The 21167-nt window shown below is 50.2% G+C and overlaps 1 protein-coding gene across 5 annotated transcripts in view; it reads right to left on the bottom strand.

Annotated features, from left to right (window-relative positions):
* Positions 1-6961: 6961 nt before the first annotated feature.
* The window catches only part of SYNDIG1 (synapse differentiation inducing 1), a 186040-nt gene continuing 171834 nt past the window's right edge, over positions 6962-21167 (bottom strand). For all 5 annotated transcript variants that reach the window (XM_041734632.1, XM_041734633.1, XM_041734635.1 and 2 more), the window contains one exon: positions 6962-8152. In XM_041734632.1, coding sequence (XP_041590566.1) covers positions 7994-8152 — 159 coding nt within the window. In that variant the 3' untranslated portion in view covers positions 6962-7993. The remainder of the gene's footprint in view (positions 8153-21167) is intronic.

The following is a 21167-nucleotide window of genomic DNA, read 5'->3' as shown; positions in this document are numbered from 1 at the left end:
ATGCAGCACCTAGCCCCTGGCATGGACAGAAGGGATATCCCGAGAGCTTGGTGACTGGCAGGTGCCCTGCTCTCTTTAATCCCTTGTTAACCTCAGTGTGCCAGCTCCCTTGTGCTTGGGCTGATGTGTTACTCTTGACTAGAGAGGGACAACCCAAACCAATTCTTCAGCCTCCAGATTATTCTTTGCAGGTGGCGTTCTTAGTCTGTAGGAAACAAGGCCTCAGCCTTTGGCCATGCCCACCACAAACAGATGTGCATTGTGACCATCTGCTGAGCAGATGAGAATACCGTTAGGCTTGGAGAATGTCTCCATCTTGTGTACGAGGCTGGGCAGGAGCAGGGAAATCCACCATTCACATGGGCGTCCGTGACGGTGTGCTGTGGGCCAAGTGCTACATTCATGAACAATGTACACTGCAGGTGCAGGACAAGCTGCCAGGAAGGCAGGACGAAAAGGTGGGTCTTCACTGAGGTTGCTGCCCCAGGACTGCCACAGGCTTTGGGATTCAGGTGCTCTTCAGCCTGGACTTTGCCCCACCCCATCCTGTAGCCCACGTCCTTGGGCACTGGTGCCCAGTCTTGGCTTCTACTCCTTTACGGCCTCTGTGAGGCTGTGTGCTTCCCCAGACATGATCCCTTTATGTCTTTGTCACCTGAGGGCCCATCACAGCCTTTGTACATAGTAGGGTGCTCAGCAAATGCCTGTGGCTCTGCCCTGACTTGAACGAGGCTTCCCCAAGGGATTGAACCTCTGGTTCTGCTCCAAAGCCATGTCTAAGGGTGCTGAATGGGTGAATCCTCTGGATAATGAAGTTAAAGCCCACAGCTCCCCATGGCTCCTCTGAACTTTGTCCAACCTCCGTTTTCAAACTTGGTCCTCTCCTTCGTCACTGAGAGGAGATGGCACCCTTTCTGTGACCAGCTCTAGCCATGTGGATCTGACTTCCCAGCCGTGACCTGAGCAGTGGAGGCATGTGGGTCCCTAATGGCACCTAGATCCGTGTCACAGAAATGACAGTATACCTGGTCTGGCATGACTGCCTCCTGGCCCACACTGTGGCAGAGCAGCAGGGGAAGGAAGCTTGGCCACCAGTGAGGAGACCTGAGTTCTCTTTACCACAAACTGACCATGCTGAATGGAGTGAAGTCCCCTCCGTGTAGAACCCTGACCCCTTCTCCCCCGAATGGAACCTCGGCCTCTTCAGAAGCAGAGGATGGCTATGGGACTCAGAGATGGAGTGGGCAGGGAAGCCTCCTTTACCAACCCCAAGTCCTGTGAAGTGGGAGGGGTGCTATCGTTGTCCTGTGACTGTTTCACTAGGACTCACAGGGGCTGATAGAAGCAGGTGGGTGGGTGGCTGGGCAGCTGCTTTGAGGTGTGACTCAGGAGGCTCCTTCCAAGAAGCAGGGGCACCTGCCTATTTCTCCCTACCTGCCTTGCCTGTGTAAAAGTCCTAGTGTGACTCTGAGAAGGGGTTGCTAGTGAAGTGTGGCTGTTCAGTGAGGGATTCCAAGCTCACATGGCTGGTCGGTGCTCCACCTGAGTGGTGGCTAACACGGACTTGGTTTTCCAAATGTTTATGCTGCTGGTGACTGAAGGGAATAATGGAGTGCAGGGTTCTCAGCCCTGCTGATGCTTGGGGCTAGCTGACTCTCTGCTGTGGGGACGGTCCTGTGCATTCTAAGATGTTTGCCGCACTCCTGGCCTCTACCCACTACATGGGCACTGGTGACAGTCAAAAATATCTTCAGACATTACAGATGTCCCCATGGGGTGGGGGCGGGGGAACTGCCCTTGTTTTGTTCACTCACTTGCTGCCAGACCTGGACCAGCTCTGTGCCCATGGTAGGTGGTCAGGGTCCTGGCTTCACTTTCTTCAACCTGTGTGTCTCTGGCCTCATCCACTGCTGTCCCTACTTCCCTGTGAATTGACCTCTGACAGCCCTGGGCCTTGGGTTAGGAGAGGTTCCCTCTCTGGTCTGAAAAGCCACACTGGCTCCAGCTTCCACTCTGCCTGGCTTTTCCAGCTTCTGGTAAGTGTATCAGATCCCCCAGCCAGGCACCTCCTTGCCCAGGCTCCAGGGAGGCTCTAGCAGAGCCCTGCAATCTCCCGGTTGTGGCAGGGAGGGTGTTGGGCCTGGCGCTGCCTGGCTGAGCCCAAGTCCAGGTTGTGTTCCTTTCTCGCCAGTGATGTTGGGGATGATAGCCTTCTGAGCTCAGTTTCTGCATCATGTCGGGCCTGGAACAGGGCTGCTTTGAATATGAAGCTGGATCCATTTGCAACACCCTCTCTGAATTTAAGGTCCGTGTTATTTTAAAAAGACCTATTATCTGAGAATGCACAAGATGCTAGATGGAGATTGATCTGGGTCACTTGAATTGCTGCATCTATTCGGGGATGATAAGGAGGGGAACGTCACCTGAGGACCTCCACACTTAATTCCATTGAGGACAGAAATGAAGGGTGAGGGATTCTGCAGTGGCCTGATTTCTGTTTCTAAATCAGGCACCACTGCTGGACAGTGACCACCTCTTGCTTCCAATGCATAAGGACCTCTTGAGAAAGTAATTGAAATAGAACTGCTTCAAGGTACCCAGCAGAATGATAACTATTCCCCCATTTGATACAATCTACACATCTTGATTAGCTTAATAAAATAGTTTGAATCTATGTATGGATTCTCTGGTGTAGACAGACAACAGACCCACATCACTGTTTTTCAGCTGAGTCATAAGCTGGATTAGGTGACATGAGGTGTCATAGCCAGCAGCCTGAGAGAATGAAGAGCTATATGTGGTGTGGCCCCATGATGTCTTGAGTCCTCCCTCTCTCGAAGATGTAGTGACATTTTATCTATCATCTATCTATCTATCTATCTATCTATCTATCTATCTATCATCATCAGCAGCTATCTATCATCTACTATCTACCTTTCAAATTGGCCCCAAATGATCTCATTTCAGTGAAAAACCAGGCACTGTCCCCTAGAATCCATAGGGATGCAGTGGATGCACTCCCTGGCACTTGACCAGCCACTCACAGAATGCCTTGCAGTCCATCAATTCCTGCTGGCCAGTCAGGCACATGACTGGGTGCTGAATTGAGACAGATGAGCCTGTCTCATTGGTCTGGGTAAGCACAGCTCTGAACTCACTGCGTGCTAGAGGAAAGGGTATCTGGGTGGCAGAGGGAAGTGATGGCAGTGCTTGGTTCAAGGGACAGTCATCTCCAAGTCCAGAGCCTGATCTGCCTCAGTGGCCACTGCACGGTGGGGCCTGGTGGAGTGGCAGTGAGGACCATGGCCTGTAGACAGAGCAGTCACAGGACTGATGTCAAAGTCAGTGAAGGCAGATGAGCTGAAACGTGTCAGACCATGCCTTGTGCCTCTCAGCACTGTCTTTGGAAAGCCCTGGGAATGTCTCTGGTCTGGTGCTTCTCCCCAGAGGCATCCACATTCTGCTCTATTGCCCCAGTGATGCTTCATGAGCCAGCTGCCCTGTCTTTTCCACCTGGTGGATTTGGGCAAATTTCTTGGGACCCCAAGCGCCTACCCCTGACCTAGATGTACTCTCTACTACTCAGGCCCGTGTGGCGCTCTACTCCCCCTGGTCACCATGCCCTGCTGTGTCAGGCCGCTGTACTCACTCTTCTCATTTCCCTGGAGTGTGCTCAGAGGCTGCTATGAGCCGCGCCCCCTCTGTTATCCCTGCAGCACAGGGCAGCTGCTGGCCCACGGACGCCTGCTGTACCCTGAGCACAGGACGAACAGTTCCCGCCCTTCCCTCCTCACCCATGTGGAGCTTTGACCCTTGCTATGGGGCTCAACAAGACAACAAATTGATTATTTGTTTCACACGCTTGTCTGGAAGGGAGCCAGCAGTCTGCAGGCCCCAAGCATCTGTGGGTTTGGTGTCTACACTGCTTTGCTAGGTTGAGCAGAATCTTCAGATGAGAGCCCCAGGGGAATGAGGTCACCGCTCCTTGGGCATTACAGCCCATCCTGAAGACCAGGGAAGGGCTTTCAAGAGGTCATGAAAGAGGGGACATCACAGCCACAGTGCCTTTCCACTTGAGGTTCTATCTGAGGCTCCCAACATCAAAGGCAAAACACAGGTGTGAATGTGGCCTCTAGGGAAGAGATGGGACAGCTGCATTTTCTGAGAGGGCAGCCTCAGCTCAGGATCTGAATTTTACACTTAACGGTTTATTGGGTCACCAGAGGTCAACACCCATGACAACGAATACAGGTGAACTTTGAGGAGTATGAACCGTCCTCATAAGGGCTGGTGCTCAAGCCACTCCACAAGGGGCCCCTAAGAGACCCTATAAAACTTCAAAAGCAAGGACAGAGGCCCTGAAAAGCAGCATTGGCCTGGGACTCAGCTGCTGTAACCATTTGGCATCTGTATCCTGGAGTGATAGCAGCTATTGGCAAACAGGCTGATGCATTTTAAAGCCAGAGGCTGCTCTGAATGAGATTTCCTCTAACATCTCAAGAGGTACGTGGTGACTGGCTGACTGGCTGGGTGTGAGGAATGTCCTGTCCCAGCTTCTGGAGTGTCTGGTCCTGTTTCCTAGTTAGAGCTGTGTGGCCTGACTGTGACATCTTGGGCAGCTGCTGAGGGCACAGTGATGGCCAGATGCAGCCTCTCCTGCCAAGTCCTCCTTGGGAGCTACCATCATTTCCTGGGGAAAGCTGGACAATCTGGTCAGGTAGGGACACCTGTTGAAGTGGAGGTCGCTGGTGAAGCCAGGACACCTGATGAATACAGGGTTGCCCAGTGAAGCAGGGGCAGAGAGGAGCTTAAGGGAGGTGAGATAGGCAGTCTGGGGATGTCTCTAAGGATGCGGGAGGGAGCTGTGTAGAGGAAGAGGACCTGCTCTAACCACCTGTACCAAGGTTTTCTTCTCCAGGGAAGTCACTTCAGTTCCTGTCACACCCCCACTCGATCCCACCACCCTCTGGCAAAGATGATGCTGTGAAACAAAAACCAAACTCACTTTTAAGTTCCAAAGAGTCTCGGCTCACAAACAATGTGGTCTATGCCCAGATGAGATTGTTCTTGCTTGGTAGAGCCACAGCCGAGGCAGTGTGGTTTTTAAGAGGAAGCCGAGTGGGCTTCGGATGTGATGGTCAGGGTTGCATCTTGACTTCGCTATTTCCCCGGCATGTGATTTTTGGGGAGAATGACTTATAAAATTATTGTAGTAAAGAGTTTTTGCAAGATTGCAGGGAGTTGCTATGGGGGGAACTTCATCTGCGGCCAGGGGCGAGCTGGCAGGTCCTACCTGTGTGTGTGTGCGGGCGGTGCCAGGCTGGGCCTCCCATCTTTGCTCTACAGCTGCCACTTACGTGGCGCTGGCTGAGCTGCCTTCTCTGAACCTCAGTTCTGCTGCCTGCCTGCCAGGGTTTGTGGGACTACGTGAGCTGCTGTGGGTCCAGTGCCCAGTGCAGGGCTTGGAGAGGACAGTGCCTCTTCTGTGGTGGCTACACCAACTAGGGAAATGTGAGTCTAGAAAGGTACTCACATTTCCCGCCACACCAAGAAGGTTGCAGTGCTAAGCAGCAGTCACCAATAGAGCCACCAAGGATGGCATGCAACCACCCCTGCAACACCAATGCCAAGCCCGTTGTAGGATGGGGCCACGCCGGGCCTCCCTGTCACAGGAGCTTCAAGGCCACACGTGCTCATTCAGTTGTCCTCTGGCTGGTTTGGCCTTGATCCTAGCACCCGAACCCCCAGGGCCATCTGCATTGTGTGGTCTTGTGCTGGTTCTTGGGGAAGACTTCACAGAAACTGAGGAAGTACAGGGAGGCCTGAGTCCTTTTAGCCTAAAGCTTTTCCATGTGGAAAGACAGGGAGCTAAGAGAAGACGGGAAGGTGGTCTGGTGGGAGGCAGAGCACCTGCGCACCAGAGGCGGAGATATAGCACCCATGACGGTGGTGGGGAAGACATCCGGCGTGGACTCTACTTCTTAACCAAATGCAAAGATATGGAACTTTGGGCACTTCTTGAACTTAAAATGGACTGATTTAGGAGAAATACAAAGGCCATTTTGCATAAGGCCGCTCACAATGAATACACCCTGAGATACTGGGCAGAAAAGATGGGAGGATGCAAACAAGTGACAAGATGAGCTATCCAGGATACTGAGAACCACTATGGCCACCCCATCTCCTGTACACCAACCTGGGCCAGGCATTGGCCTATGCCCGTGAATTCACCAGCAGTCCTCAGAAGTGGGCTAGAGATGAGATTCAGAGATGTGCACTTGTATGGATCACACAGAGGGCTTGATCCCAATCCACGTGTTCTATTACCAGGTCACTCTGACTCTTACAGGGAGGTTTGGGCTTCTTCCATATATTCTTCATTGAGTTGAGTCTTAAAATATATTTCTGGAACATTCACTAGAGACATAATGCTAGATGGAGTCTGGATTTGGCCCAGGAAGGCAGTGCTAAAAACTTTCAGAATATTAAGCATTTCAGGTCAAGGGGGAGAGGGACAGGTGCAGGAGACCAAAGATGAGTCCTTATTCCAGGACATCCCAGGACAGTTATTTCTGACTTAGGCTGAGCACTGGAACCACCAGGCAGTAGCTCTGGTCAGTGACATCAGGATTTCTGAGGCCAGGATCCAGGTAGCAGGGAGCTATTGTCATGGATGAATCACTGTCTCTGACTCCCTTAATATTATTAGTAGGATAAAGATACTAAGAATGTCCAAGGTGAAAACTTAAGCAACCAGGGGTGTCATGACCCTCATCTTAGGAGACCTGCCTACTCTTCCACCAGCTGAGTCCTGGGTAGCTCTGTGGTTATTTAAAATAAGTGAAAAGTAGAAATGGAACCCAAGAGTGGATATTCATCAGAAAAAAAAGTCTTAAGCAAGAAAGCTAAAAGATAATTTTTGTTAAATAATGAACACTCATAAAACAGCAGTGTAATGGTATTAAAATGTCTGATTACTTATTTCTCAGCATTTGTCTGATAACTTAAGCAGCATGAAGCAGTAGTTGCACTTAAAAAAATGACAAGAAAATAGCTATTCATTTAGTTGACAGGGAAGGTTCATTTCCTTTTCAAGATCACTGGTGTCACTGCTTATTACCAGGGTGAGTGTCAACACAGGCATCTTTATGCTGAGACGGTGTCCACAGCTCCTTTGCCTACAGTTCCTGGAGTGAACCTCGGTCCTTTCAGGAGGGGTTTTGGGAGGGGCTGCGGCCTGCCCCCTGCCCTAGATCAAGTAGGCCCCAAGACTGCATATTGCTGCGTGATGGCTGCTGAGTTTGGACACGTTCCAAAGGAGGCCTGATGTTCCTAGGCTGGGGGCAGCACGGAGGGAGTGTCTGCTGGGCCTGGGGCAGGCCCAGTGCTATCCTGGCATTGCATTCTCAGGGCTGGACCCTTCTGAAGACCAATGACAGCTGGGAATCCTGCCAGCAGTTTTTTCTCTCTTCCTGCCAGCCCCCTTTTCTTCCTGCAGGGAAGGTTCATGGACGGGGGAAATGCCGGAGGAGTCAAGCAGGGCCACAGACAGAAGTGACGTGTCCCCTGCCCTCTGCCTATTGCACCATATTTCATAAAAAATAAACACATTTGTACTGTTTATATATTGCTAATGCTATGGCATCCCAGGTACTGGCAGCTGCAGAGAGAGCTGCACTGTCATGAATCCACCAGAATCCATCCAGAGACAGCCTGGCAGGTCAGGATCTTTGGAGCTTCCCTTTGCACGGGTCAGCAGTGCTCATCTGCCTCGTGCTCTACACAGTGCTGTGAAAATGAAATTAAGGGATAAAAACAAAAGAAATCCATGGGTAGAAAATCCCAGGGCTTTATGGAGTTGTTTGGCAATAACTTATAGTGTACAGCATCGCACAGGTGTGTCTACCTGTGTGTCCACCCCTTGCCAGCCCTGCCTTCTCTGCATCTGTGTAGGACTGGCCCCAGGTTCTTTCCCTATGCGCCTGGATGAAGCTCATAGGTGGTTGTTCTTGGAGAGGTAGGCGATGAGGGCCACGGCCACGCCCACGTAGATGCCGGTGCCGATGGTGATGGACAGCACAGCCAGGAACAGGGCCCGCCGGGAGCTCGTGCTGGCTTGGTGGAAGTCCCCCTTGGCTACGGCTTTGTTGGTCTATTGGAGAGAAAGGAGGGAGGAGAAACGGAAGTCAAGATGAGCAAGTGGAAGCAAATGAAGTGAGCGTAGTGCTCACCTCTGGCGCCCTCCAGCCTCGAACTTAGCTGACACCAGAGAGGGAGGACTCATTAAGAGGTTACTGGGCATGCTCCCAGCTGTGGTGGCGGCGGTTCTGTAACTGGTGAAGACGAAATGCGGGGGCTATTGCTCCCCTACACTGCAAGGCAGTCAAAGCTTAAAAAGAGGAAAGGGGGCAGCCCCGGTGGCTTAGTGGTTTAGCGCTGCCTTCGGCCCAGGGCGGGATCCTGGGGACCCAGGATCGAGTCCCAGGTCGGGCTTCCTGCATGGAGCCTGCTTCTCCCTCTGCCCGTGTCTCTGCCTCTTTTTCTGTCTGTTACTCTCATGAATAAATAAATAAAATCTTTAAAAAATAAAAAAGGAAAGAGCCCCCAGGAATACCCGTGGCTGGCAGTGCTCCATCACCAATGTGAGGCCCAGGACCCTGGGCATCAGGATGTGAGGGACAGAACAGATATTACATTCTCATTTCTACCGAAGGATGATACTTTCTTTCATTTGAATAACACTGAATTAAAACAAAAATATGTTCACACTTACCTGATTTAATCTTTACATAGTAGGAGTATGGGGAAGGAAAGTCTAACTCTCACTTCCCAGAGAAGAAACTATGGCATCAGATCATTAAGTCGGTTGCAGGACCCCTAACACTTCCACTGATGATGGGATCATGCATTCCTAACTACGTCCTTCCTCACCATAGCTGGAGTGGATAGAAGTCAGCCATCAATAAAATATTTGATATAAGACCAATACCCATATCTTTGTTCACTCAGTTGGTAGTTGCTTTGATAAGATTCATGTTTCTTGGGGTCACAAGGTGGATAGGCACATGGAGGTTTGGGACAAAGTGTCTGGTAGGGTATTTTGTAGCAGACCCCATATACCCACCCTCAATCCCTTCCTCTGTTGTCCTCCTCCACAAGTGAGACTCAAAATGTGACACAAGAGTGTAGGAACCACCATGTGCTTCAGCTGTAACCATCCTGAAGAGATCAGCTGAGTAAAATGGTGAATTTGGCTGATGGGAGTGGAAGCTACCATGGACCCTAACCCCTGGGAGGGTCAAGTGATGCTGTGGAGAGCTAACCCCAAGCTGGCTGGGGCTTCTTTATGGTCAGGATAAAGGCAGAACCCACTCCCCAGGTAGATAGCCTAACTCATTCTCTGGCGCATCTCCAGAAAGCCAGTTTTTCACCGGGTCGCATCTCCACATGTCATCAGTGGTATTTCTGCACTGTGAAGGCTGGTATGAGAGACAGTGTGTTGTTTACTCAAACTAAAATATGCCACCTCATCTGCAATGGATCACAACGGGTCAGACTCAGAGGTAACTCGTGAAATGAATTTCCACCCTCCACAGTCCTGGCCCTGATTGATGAGCTACGGAGCTCCGTGTCGGGCTGAGAAGGCACCTTGGTCTACTTGGTGGCCTCTCTTTCTCTACCTGCTGGATGCCGGAGGCCAAGTTTTGCTTTCCTCTTCTAATTTTCTGGTTTGGAAGGGAGCTTGGGAGATCACTGCCGGCAGTTCTTGATGAAACAGAGCTCAGGGAATGCAGAATGGGAAGCCTCCTAGGACAATACCAATTAATTAATTAAGCCTTACTTAGCTGCATTTCATTTTATCTAGCGGTACTCCCAAACACTCCAGTGTCCATAACATCATTCACTGGAAATGCCCTTCCTTAGCCGGGTGGCCACCCTCCACCGGAATGGGTTTTGCTGCTCTCTGGCATTATCACCACCCTGGGCCCTGTTGCAGGAGAGGACACAGATGTGCAGAGAAGAAGTCAGGGCACATTGGGCACTCCTTCCCCCTGAACATGGGCCCCGCCCGGAGCGCCTTTGTCCCAACTAGCCTATGCATTGGAGCTGACCCATTTCTATAACTATGTGAGTAGCTGCCTTCCTGGCTCAACTCCAGAGGCAGGTCCTTGTCTGCTTCATCCATGAGGTGTGCCTTGGAGCCTGGAGGAATGGAGGAACTCAGTGAACACTTGATGAATGACCAGATGAGTGGGCTGTTCAAGATTAGCTCCCTTCAAATGCTCCCAGGTGCATGATCCTGGTTCTCTGGAGGCCTCTGTGAGGAAGGTAGTGGCAGGGGGCAGCCTTGACCTAAGCTGTGGCCCAACTCCACAGACCTCCCCTCTGGTGCCTTCTGAGCCCACAGTGCCAGCGCTCTCATCCTCAGGAGCCGGAAGTGTCTGCTGGGGAATCCACAGTTTACTCTCATGGTCCAAGCTGAGGGAACCCTATCAACGTTTTGTTTGGTTATAGGGCAACTGTCCCAGCAGGAAGTGTGTTGTGTTGGAGATGCTATCAACTGAAATATGTCAGAAACATCAAACAGATAGATCCCCATTGATAATCAGGCTGCTTTTCAGCAATGCTATTCAGTGTCTGCATTTTGCAGAAGCTTCCGGAACTAGCCACTCTGTTTGCACTCCACAGACTGGGCATCCTGGTCTAACAAAGGTGGTGTCCGGCACATCCTTTGTTGCAGACAATGGATCCTGTGGCTACAAGGCAGGTTGTACATACTTCTGAGAGGCTGCAATCTCAGAGAAATATTTCCATCCTGAAAACTTCTGGGCTATGTGTCCAGGCTCTTCTTGCTGTGCAGGAGGGCAGGGGTTGTTGTCCTGGGTCCAGGGGTCGACAGAGACTTCATGCTGAAAGCAAGACTGTGTATGCATGTGCGTTTTTATGAGATGAGGGTCAGCCAGGCTTGCTGGATTCCCAAAGCAGCCACGTTCTCAGCTGCTCTGACTGCTGCATTGGGGTCGGGAGCTGTGGTGAGGAGGAAAGGAGGTATCAAGGAACAGCCAAGCTGGCAACTCCTGGTAGGGACAGGAGGATGTCACAGATACTTCTTGGCTGGAATGAGCAGATGTTGTTTGCTTGTCCCAATTTGGAATATAGACTTGTCTACACCCTGGTCTGCACATGCAGCCCATGGTTTGTAAGTGAGCATGCTGTAGGCACACTGAGAGCCCTCACTCAGGATGGCCCATGGGTATCGTTAGCTTAAACTGTGCCACATCAGACAGCTCTACAACAGGAGTCCCCAAACCTGGTGCACATTCCAGCTGCCAGGGAGCTTGGTGAACTCTTGTGCCCTGGTGGCACCCCGGCCAGGGAAGTCAGAAGCTCTGGCCTGGGACCTGGCTTCTGTGCCTTTCATGCTCCCAGGTGATTCCAAAGTGCAGGCAAGATGGAGAGCAAGGTGGCCAACTGTCCTGGTTTGCACAGGACTAAGAGGGTTCCTGGGACCTTCAGTACCAGAATAGGGACAGTCCAGGCAAACTGGGATGAGACTTTGCTTCGCAGGAAGACAGCCCTGGATCTGGCATGGAGAGCATCCTCGTGACCCACATTTTTTCCAACAGAATCATTGTTTCATGTGAGCAGGCTCGTGGTAGAGGGAATGATATTGGGGGAGTTGAAGCTCAGGGGGTGAGCTCAGCCTCTTGCAGGGTACTGCCAACCTGAGGTCCACCCTCATGTTTGGTTGTGGGAGCTGTGTGCCCTGATGGCCTGTCTGACTGGTGTGCATGGCACTGCTTTGATTCCTACAACTGGACGCTTGCAGGAAGAGAAGCCACCCACACCCTGGGCCCTCATAGTTTTGTTTTTACCTTGGAGGGTGTTATTTCCAAACCTCATTTCCTCTTGACTGGTGTGTGGCTCCCAGGAGTTTATAATTTGCTGGTATTTTACCTCCTGATAGCCTCCTTTCTAATAATGGCAGCATCGGGCTCCCCCTGTTTTTGCAGGGCCATTAAGCCCTGCAGGTGGGGGCTGCATCCCTAATCCTAGTTTGTCCTCCTAGGAAAATGCCTTCTGCGGTGGCAGGTGATGAGTGCCAAAGGAAACAGAAGGCTGATCCACTTTATGCACTTTGTTCTCGGACGTTGAAATGGCTTACTTGAGCAGTCTTGGGCTTGTTAGGGGATCCTGCCCCAGGTTTGCCTGTACCTCTCCCACTTTCTCCAAAATGCTGCCCATGACAGACTTGCTCATGTGGTCTCTGGCAGTGCCTGCTGTCGGTCCCTATGGCCTGCAGCAAGGCATGTGTGCTTTCTGGCCCTGGATCATTTCCTGCCTAGCCTCATCTCCTCCCACAGTGGGGTGGCCTGCCACCAAGGCCCTCCCATCGTAGGGTCCAGGATACTACCAGTGTGTGACTTTACTTCAAATCAAATGCTCCACTGACTTTAAAAGGGGAAGAAGGACTCTGAGACTCAGTGTTCCCATCTGTGCAGTGGGCCCATGGGACTGAGGCAGGCCTGGTCTGTGGGGGCTCCGATATTGCCTCCTGCCCTTCACCCTCTGGATCCATGCTCCTTCCACGTGGCTTGCCTGTGGCCAGGAGGCTGCCCTGGCTCCTTCTCTGGTCCCCAGCTTCTCCCTGAGTACTGCCCAGCAGCTCCATCAGACTAGAGGAGGGGATGGGCTCACCATTTGTGAAGGCCCCAAAACTGATACCTCCTGTAGGTTCTAATGCTCTGTCCTACTCTCTCTGGGCCTCTGCGTGGTGGTGGCTCTGATGCACCTGCCCCAGTCACTGCACTGTCCCTTTGAGGCCCCAGGCCAGCCACCTTTGTAAATCAGTCCCCCCAAATGATCTAACTGGGGTGAACCATCTATTTCCCTGAAAGCAGCAGCTACAGCTACACTGCTGATAAGATGTTTGCATCAGCCATGATCTGGCTGCGAGGACCTGACCTGTAGGCTTTTTGTCCCTGATGAGATGCTTTCTGGCATCTGGGCACCCAACCAGCCTGCTCTCTCCTGATGGCTGTGTTCATCATCCACTGCCGAGAAACACTTCATCCCCAACTTTGTGGCTTCAGACAAGAATAAACACTGATTTCTCTACCAGTTTCTGAGGGTCAGAAATTTGAGAACTGCTCAGTGGGGCAGCTCTGACTTGACCTCAGGTGGGCCTGGGCTGTATCTCCTCAACATCCTTACTGTGTTGTGGGCTGAGGCAGGCCACCAGGCTGGAGGGGAGGCAGGTCTCACGTGCTCATAGTGTCCTCCTGCTGAAACCTTCTGGGCTCCTTCCTCATGGCCCTGTTCACATCTGGTCTGTTCAGAGTCCCCTCCTAGGACAGAAGGCCTCCTTGGGGCATCTCGGGATCTGTTCCTGGGTGCCCCTCATGAAAGTGCAGCCATGGCTCATGCTGGCTCATGCTGGATCCTGCTTGCACAGGTGAATGTAATCTCCCATGAGGCCATGGGATGCACCGATGATGTCCAGGGCTCCTCCAGCCAGAACAGAATCCAGCTGGTGCCATTTTCAGGGCAGTGACGATTCTGGCTCCTGGGACTAGGCTAAGAGGTGCTTCTCTCGATTGAGCTATGTTCCAAGGGCAAGTGCCTACAGGCAGCTCTCTCTCAATGTCACCTCTGTCACTCCTGAAGGCCGAACTACAAGGGAGAAGGAAGTTTGGACACTGGACAGAAGGAAGTTTGACCCTGTGAGCTGGCCCCTCTGGCCTAGTCTGCAAACAGCCATTCCCATTCAGGGCCCTGCAGAAGACAGGATGTCCACCTGCTCCCACTTTGGGCTGGAAAACTTATCTCTTGGGACTGGCTTTTCTTCCTCGCCCTTTCTCCCACAGGTCATGAATGAAGTTTGTTACTTTCTCTTTGGGCCTTTTGCTTAGAAAACAGGAAGTGCAGGTGGCCGACAAGGTCCTAAGGAGCGCCCAGCTGTACCGTCTGTGGGGTCCAGATTTGCACCCCCTGGAAGGCAGCCAAGAGTAAAAGTCCCAGGGGAGTGGGAGCATAAGCATCTGCAATCAGAAGTCAAGAAGCCCTCAGGCCCCAAGGGGCACCCTGGGGCACTTTCAGCCACAGCCCTGATGGGGAGGTGCCCTCCAAACCTGCATCCAGAGGTGCTGAGCTTTTCCACATGCTGCCGAACGTCGCACACTGAGACATTACATGTGCACTCTGGATCTCTAGTTACACAACTACCTTCACTTATCTGGTTGTGAAAATACACAGAAACCCCCACTTTTAAACCTAAGAGCACAAAGAACACATTAGTGCTACAAGTCAGGAAAACCACTTGCTTCCGTTCCCTCCCCTCGAGTGAAGGGATTTACACTGAATCAGTAAAAATCACATCACCAAAGACTGTGCAACCAGGATGAACCCACTTTGGCTCGGCATGAGGTCAGTCATGCCATTGGGTCACTCCTCCTGAGGTGGGGATAAGGCACCGAGTCAGGCCACCATGTCAGGGCAACATATCCTTCATCACAAGGCAGGAAGCTTCTTACATTCAGTTGAAGCTCATCCTGCTCAGGTTTTCACGAAAATGGCCAGTGCACAGAGGAATGGAGGCAAATTGACATTCCTTGGGGGGCACTTCGAATGCTTATACCTATTTATCACTCTCTCTATTGCTGGTGACAGAACCTGCCCTGTGGTAACTTTTAGGAGTTTTAGCTGCAGGGACTGGCCTCTTCTTGGGGTCTCCAACTAGATTCGGGGCACTGCTTTCCTTGGATGCTTCCAGTGCGTCCGGGTCCTGCTGGGGCCAGGGACCAGCCATTGTACTCCACTTCCTGCTGTGGCTCCCTTCTTGTTGCTCAACCAGCTCTGGGATAACCTGAGATTGATCTTGGCATTTGTTGGCATGCTGAAGCCCGTGACTTTATTTGTACCCTGTTGCTTACCTGCCTCTTTCTGCTCACTCACAATAGCTAGAAGTTCGGTCTGAGGCCCGACATCACAAGAGACATGGCCCACCATGGTTACACAGCTGCTCGTCAGCATTGCCAATTTTCAGAATGGGAGAGGAGAACCCAACTAGACGTCTGAAGCCCCGTGCCCCCAGGGAGTTGAGTGTTTGGAGGCCAGGAAGGGAATCTGAAGGGACCTTTGAGCATGTGGTAAGTAAGACCCAGTCCTCTCCGTTAGGAGGGGAGCTGTTGGCCTTCCACCCTAGGAGAGGAGTCTAAATGGGGCACTGAGGGGCCTTGTCTGAGTCCCCTGTGCAGAGGGCACAGGGCCAATTCCTGCCTGGAGAATCTAAAAGGCAGAAGGGGGCTGGCCAGGGACTTCTGGGTCAGAGCTGAAAGGAGTGCTGTTCTGTGGGGATAGGCCAGGCTCTCCATTGAGGACCGGCCAGGGTGAGCTGCCACGGGGATTGTCTTAGATCCTGTCCAACACAGACCACCTAAGAGGGAAGCAGACCTCCACAGAAAATGCTGACAGGAAATGCAGGGCTTGTCTCAAGCAAACAGTAACTGAGGATGCAGAATGTGCATGGGGTCCACTAAGAACCCAACAAAATGCACAGATGGGAATGAAAGCAATCCACATCCTCCAGGCCTGGAGGGCACGAGGCCTCGCATGACAGGCTGAGTGGGGTAAGACTTCTCTATCCCCTACCTGGGCACGCTCACCACACCTCACTTCAAGGGGGCAACAGCTTGGCTGGCAAGCTGGAAGAAGGGGAGGTGGAGGTAGAAACCACACTTGTCCTTCCCGTGCGTGCAGGCAGGGCCCAGCTGAGTGCATCTTGGAAGAACAGTGCTGCATACCAACTGCCAGGCTCAAATGGAAAAGAGACACAGTACCAAGTATTGGCGAGAATGTGGAAAAACCAAATTCTCATACAGTCCTGGTAGGAGTGTAAATTCTTATCACTACTTTGGGAAACAATCAGTACTTCTTACAGCTGGACATATGGACACATTATCCAACAACAAATCTACTCTTAGTAAATATTTGAGATATTATTTATATGCTTGCCAAAGCATATCTGCAAAAATGTTTGTAACAACAATTGTCATAATACCTCCAAACTGGGAGCCACCCAAAGGTCCAACAGCAATAAAAAAAAGATAAACAATAATGGTATCCAGTAATGGTAAATATATAAATCTCAGAAACATAATGTGGAACAGGAGAAGTACAAAATAGGCTAAAGTAGTCTGTGCAGTTGGCACAGAAGTCAGGTTACTGGATATCTTTGGGGGAGGGTCAGTAACTGGAAGAAAGCATAATTAAAGAACTCTCCTCTTTCACTCCAATGATTCAAATTAAGTGATCAGAAAAGAACTTTTCATAAAGAATAGAGAAACTCATTTTATGAAACTAGTAAAATCTTGATATCAAAACCAAAAAAGGGAAGTAAGAGAGAAGGAACAGAGATGCTCATTTCTCCATAAACACAGATGCCCATCAAGGGTCAAGTGTGCTCTGGCTTCCCTCTCGAGACTGCTCTTTGGCCTCTGTATTTGCAGTAGCTTCTTAAGCTCCTACCTCACCTACCATATTCTCATGGGAGCCTTACCTGCCCTGCTGGGAGAGGGGCTCCTGGGGGTCTGGTGCTCAGCACTCCGGCACCTCCTATAGCTGCACATTGCAGGAGCCTGGACAAACTCAGCACACATTCACTCAATGAATAAAGAACAGAGGATGGCGCAGCCTTTTCTCCCACTGTTCCTGAGTGCAAACATGCTTTGGTCAGAAACATTTCCACCTTATACAGAACCCCCCTGGAGGTATCCCCATGGCTGAGAATCCCTGGCCTTATACAAGGTCTACAAGCAGATAAGGAAGATATAAATCAGGGGTATCCACAGAGGAAATATTTACAACCATGGCTCCTTGCTATGCAAGGTGAAGCCTACTTGGCTCTGGTGCTGAGCACCAGGCAGGACTTGGCTGTTTAACTTTGGGCATAATGACAGAGGGAGAGGGGTTTGCTGTTCCTCAGGGAATCCAGGAGAGGAGGGGGAAGAGAAGAGCCAGGAAGAGCATCAGAGGCTGGGTCAGAGATGACTATCTCAGTGTATACCCTGCAGGAGAGTTTTCTCCTGAGGATGGAGGTATTCTATGTCTGTGCTGCTCAGTGTGGTGGCCATTAGAACATGTGCCTCGTGCAACTGTGGAATCTCTCATGGCCACATGTACTGGCCCTGCTAGGCCACCATCTCCCCTTCTGGAGATGATCTGGAATGTTCCAAAGGGCCTGGGATCTGGCCTTTCATGGATGGGCCAGGAGCCTTGGGCGATATTTCTCTTAGCTATGGGTTGGGTTTTTTACAAGCTTTGTCAACACCTTCACTTCCTTTAGCTGGAAGTGTTTGGGTTTCTAGTACAATCATGATTTCCTCTGAGAGACACCTTGCTGGTTTGTTTCTCCTACACTTATTTTGTGGGTAAGAATGGATAAGGTCAGATGTTTCCACATTCCATGTCACCCATGGACGCATTCACTCCATTCCTGTTGAGGAGCAGGGTTTAGGCACAGCTAGGAGGACCTGAGCAGAAGACGCTAGCACCTGACACCAGCCTCCAAAAGTTGTGACAGGCTCCCAAAGACACCTGCTGTCTCCAGAAACATCTCTGGAAATTTTTAGCACTTTGGATGCTTTATGGCTCATTTTTTCTCTAGTTACCAATGTCCATCTGGCTGGATTACATTTCTTTGCATTATTACAAAGGTTATCCCCTTTATTTATAACTGTTAACATTTGCTATGCACTGACAAGGTACTCAGAGCTAAATTCAAAGAGACAGTCTCTATGTAATATTTTGAATGAGAATAGCAAGATAATTTGGAGCTAGGCCACAAGGATGGAGAGCCTCTCAGAGGCAGGCAGTCTCACACCAATCCTCAACACGCGTGTTCCTTTCCTCACATGTATGCAGTTCTGCATGTGTATTTATGATTTCCCCACTTTTAAGCAACTGTTCTATTTTAAGCCATTTAAGACCATGGATCTTCTGTTGCTAGTTAGGTCTGAACAGCAGAAAAGAGACTGGCTGTGAAACAAATGTACAAGTGTTAGTGTAAAACCTGACTCATACCTCAGTCACCTGGGTGCGGGAACGAGCATGGGCCTTCCCAGAGCCACCCCACTGTCCTTGATTTGGGCCACTGCACTTGGGGGCAGAACTTCCTGCAAGGATGTCTGAGGGCCCCATCGTCAGAGTCATTTCTTCTTGGATCTCATCTCACAGAGAACACCACACACATCAACAGGAACAGCAATCACCCTGCTACGCTCGTGTAGGGCATGGGAGCTACCGTCATCTCGCATTCTCCATGGTGGATTAGAGAAGCTGTCAAACCCTGGAGAGCACCCAACTCCTAAGAGGCTTTCCCAAGGGGCCTTCCACCTTGCAGCCTCCAGCCAGTTGATGCTTTCTCCCCTACAGGCTGGCCTCCAGTCCCAACCTGAGAGAAGCTTGCTGTGGTTTCCCTTCACACTTGTTTTGTTTGCCTGTGAGAGAAGGGCTGGAAGGCTGAGACTCCTCCAATGTGATCCCAGGGAACCTGAGAGGGACCCAGGCAAAATGGGAGCCCCTGGGGAAGCTGAGGGGGGCCTTCTATTCTGCCCTGCCTCCTGATGCCTCCGACTGCCACCTCCCTGCCCAGGCTGCCGCTGTATGCTCCTACCCACTGCCCTGGCCCCTCCTGCTTCTTCTGGGGTCACAGGTGCTCAGAGTGCAGATTATTAGGGAATGACAATGATCACAAGATCATCGAAGTTCTATTGTTAGTCAGAATTAGAGATGAAATCAGAAGGACTGAAAATTGTCACCTTCTCCATTCTCAGATTTGAACAGCAGTAAATGGCCATATATTTGCATATTTCCTTATTCTGTGTCTTTCATTCTTTTTAAAAATGTGTCTATATAATACATATGCATGTCTGAACATACACAGATACACATGCACCATATATGTATTATATATACACACATTAATATATAATACATATACCTATACACACACATCCTCCCCAAATACAACATTTATAAGGGAAAGTGCACAATTCGTAAACATACAGCTTGGTGAATTTTCACAACATGCACACACCTGTGTAAGTAACCAGCACCTGGATGGAGAGCAGAGCCGACTCACTACCTGGAAGCTTCTCTGTCCCCTTGCTGTCACTCTCCCCAGCAGGAATCACTGCCCTGTCTTAAAATAGGCTATGTGAGCTTTGCTTTGGAACTTCTTATAATCGATCCTGTAGTATAGATAATCGATCCTAGTGTGCATGGCTTTCTTCACTGTCTGTGATTCATCCCTATAGGGGTACATAGATAGTTGATTCTCTAGTGTCCTACTGTATGAATATTCTGTAACTTCTTTGCCAATTATCCTATGCAAAGGTAGTGTCTAGTTTTCAGGTATTTATGAATAAGACCGCTATAAACATTATAGTACCTTATTTTTTTCTTGTACCTTATTTTAATGAACATCTATACTTATTTTTGTTGGCATACAGCCAGGAGTAGACTTGTTGCTAACAGGATATGCATATATTCATCATGTAAAATAATTTTTAGTCAGAGTAATGTGCACAGAGGGTTTTCTGATAAACCAATGTTAATACTTTATCATAAACTAAAGTCCATTTTTTTAAGACTTACTGTCCACCTTCTGTCCTGGGACCCCATCCAAGATACCACATTGCATTCAGATGTCAGGTCTCCTTAGGCTCCTCTTGGTTGTGACAGCTTCCCAGACTTTCCTTGTTTTGGATGACCTTGACAGTGTTGAGGAAGACTGGTTAGATGTCTTGTAGGATGCCCCTCTACCGGGAGTTATCTAATGCATTTTTGGGAGGAAGACCACAGGGGCGAAGTGCCCTTCTAATCACTGTAGTCAGATGGATGGTGCTGTGTCAGCGCGGTTCTCTCCTGGGTGGTGGACTGACGGAGCCTCCTGTTAGAACAAGGAAGCCAAACCATCTTTTGAGCACCCTTGCTCATTATAGTTATCATTATTGTTTCAACTGAGAGATCTGCACCCTGTTGGATGTGGATCATCTGAATAAGAACGTGAGCCCATTTACCCCAAACACAGATGAACAGACCAAATAGCCGGCTTTCCGACCATGAGCCAGCTTTCCTACGCTGCCAGTCCGGATGCTGATGGCTGAATAGGCACGGTCTGTTCCCATGGCTGCAGCTCCCACTTTCAGTGGAAAGTGCAGCTCAGCAAGGAAAATCAGCCCTGGGCTCCAGAGAGAGGAGGGGGAGAGGATGAGGGAACAGGGATGGAAGGAAGCAGGAGGGAGAAAGGCCACCCCAGTATGTGAGGCAAGCCCTTAGCCTTGAGCAGGCTGTCTGGCAAATCAAATTTCTGCAAGTTGCAGATTTACACCTGAGCTCAGAAAAGTGGGGGCAGGGGAGAGAGAACCTCATACCATCAGTATATATTGCTACCACTGAATTTATCTTGTCTTTGCTGGGCTGAAAATTCTCAGCAAATCTTCGTGTGATACCATCTCAACAGTCTTAGGAACCAAAATATTCAGATCCTGGTTCCCTCTGCCCTAACCCAGTAGGACATATGAGAATTCCTGGTGCTGGCCAGCTGTAGATGACAGGCTTTTTTCCTCTAACACTGGCTGGCAGGAATCAAGTCACCCTCTCTCCACCTGGACAGAAGCCAAGCTTGAGACTCAGCTGGGGATGGATCTTAGCATATAACCTTGTTGCACACAGAGCTGCTTCCATCTGCCTTAGCCTCCGGGAAGCTCCCATGTCCACATCTGAGCTCTTTTCCAGTCAAATTCGATGTCAGAGTAGAGACCTGCCCTTTGAAATTCAACATCTCATTTTGAAGCCCCCAAATTCATGTCCAAATGCCATTCTAAGGAATCCATATGTCCCCCCTGAGGCTGGGAGGGCCGTAGACAGACCAGGAAATGTGTATATACCCCTGAGCTCCACCACCTCTGTAAAAGGGTAGTTTTGAATTACTGGCATTAGGGGACTTTTAAAAAATTCCCCTATTCTTTTAAATCCAATAAAAGGAAATTTCTTGTCTTCACTTTTTAATTAATTCCAACCAAGCAGTTTCTCAGTAGCTTGCATCCAACATCCGGCACTTCGTTAGAAGGTCTAATAAAGAAGTCAACATCAGCATATTTGTG

Source organism: Vulpes lagopus, chromosome 19 (assembly GCF_018345385.1).
Source record: "Vulpes lagopus strain Blue_001 chromosome 19, ASM1834538v1, whole genome shotgun sequence".
Classification (NCBI taxonomy): Eukaryota; Metazoa; Chordata; class Mammalia; order Carnivora; family Canidae; genus Vulpes; species Vulpes lagopus.
The sequence above is the reverse complement of the archived record's forward strand: the minus strand, read 5'-3'. Positions and strand labels throughout refer to the sequence as shown.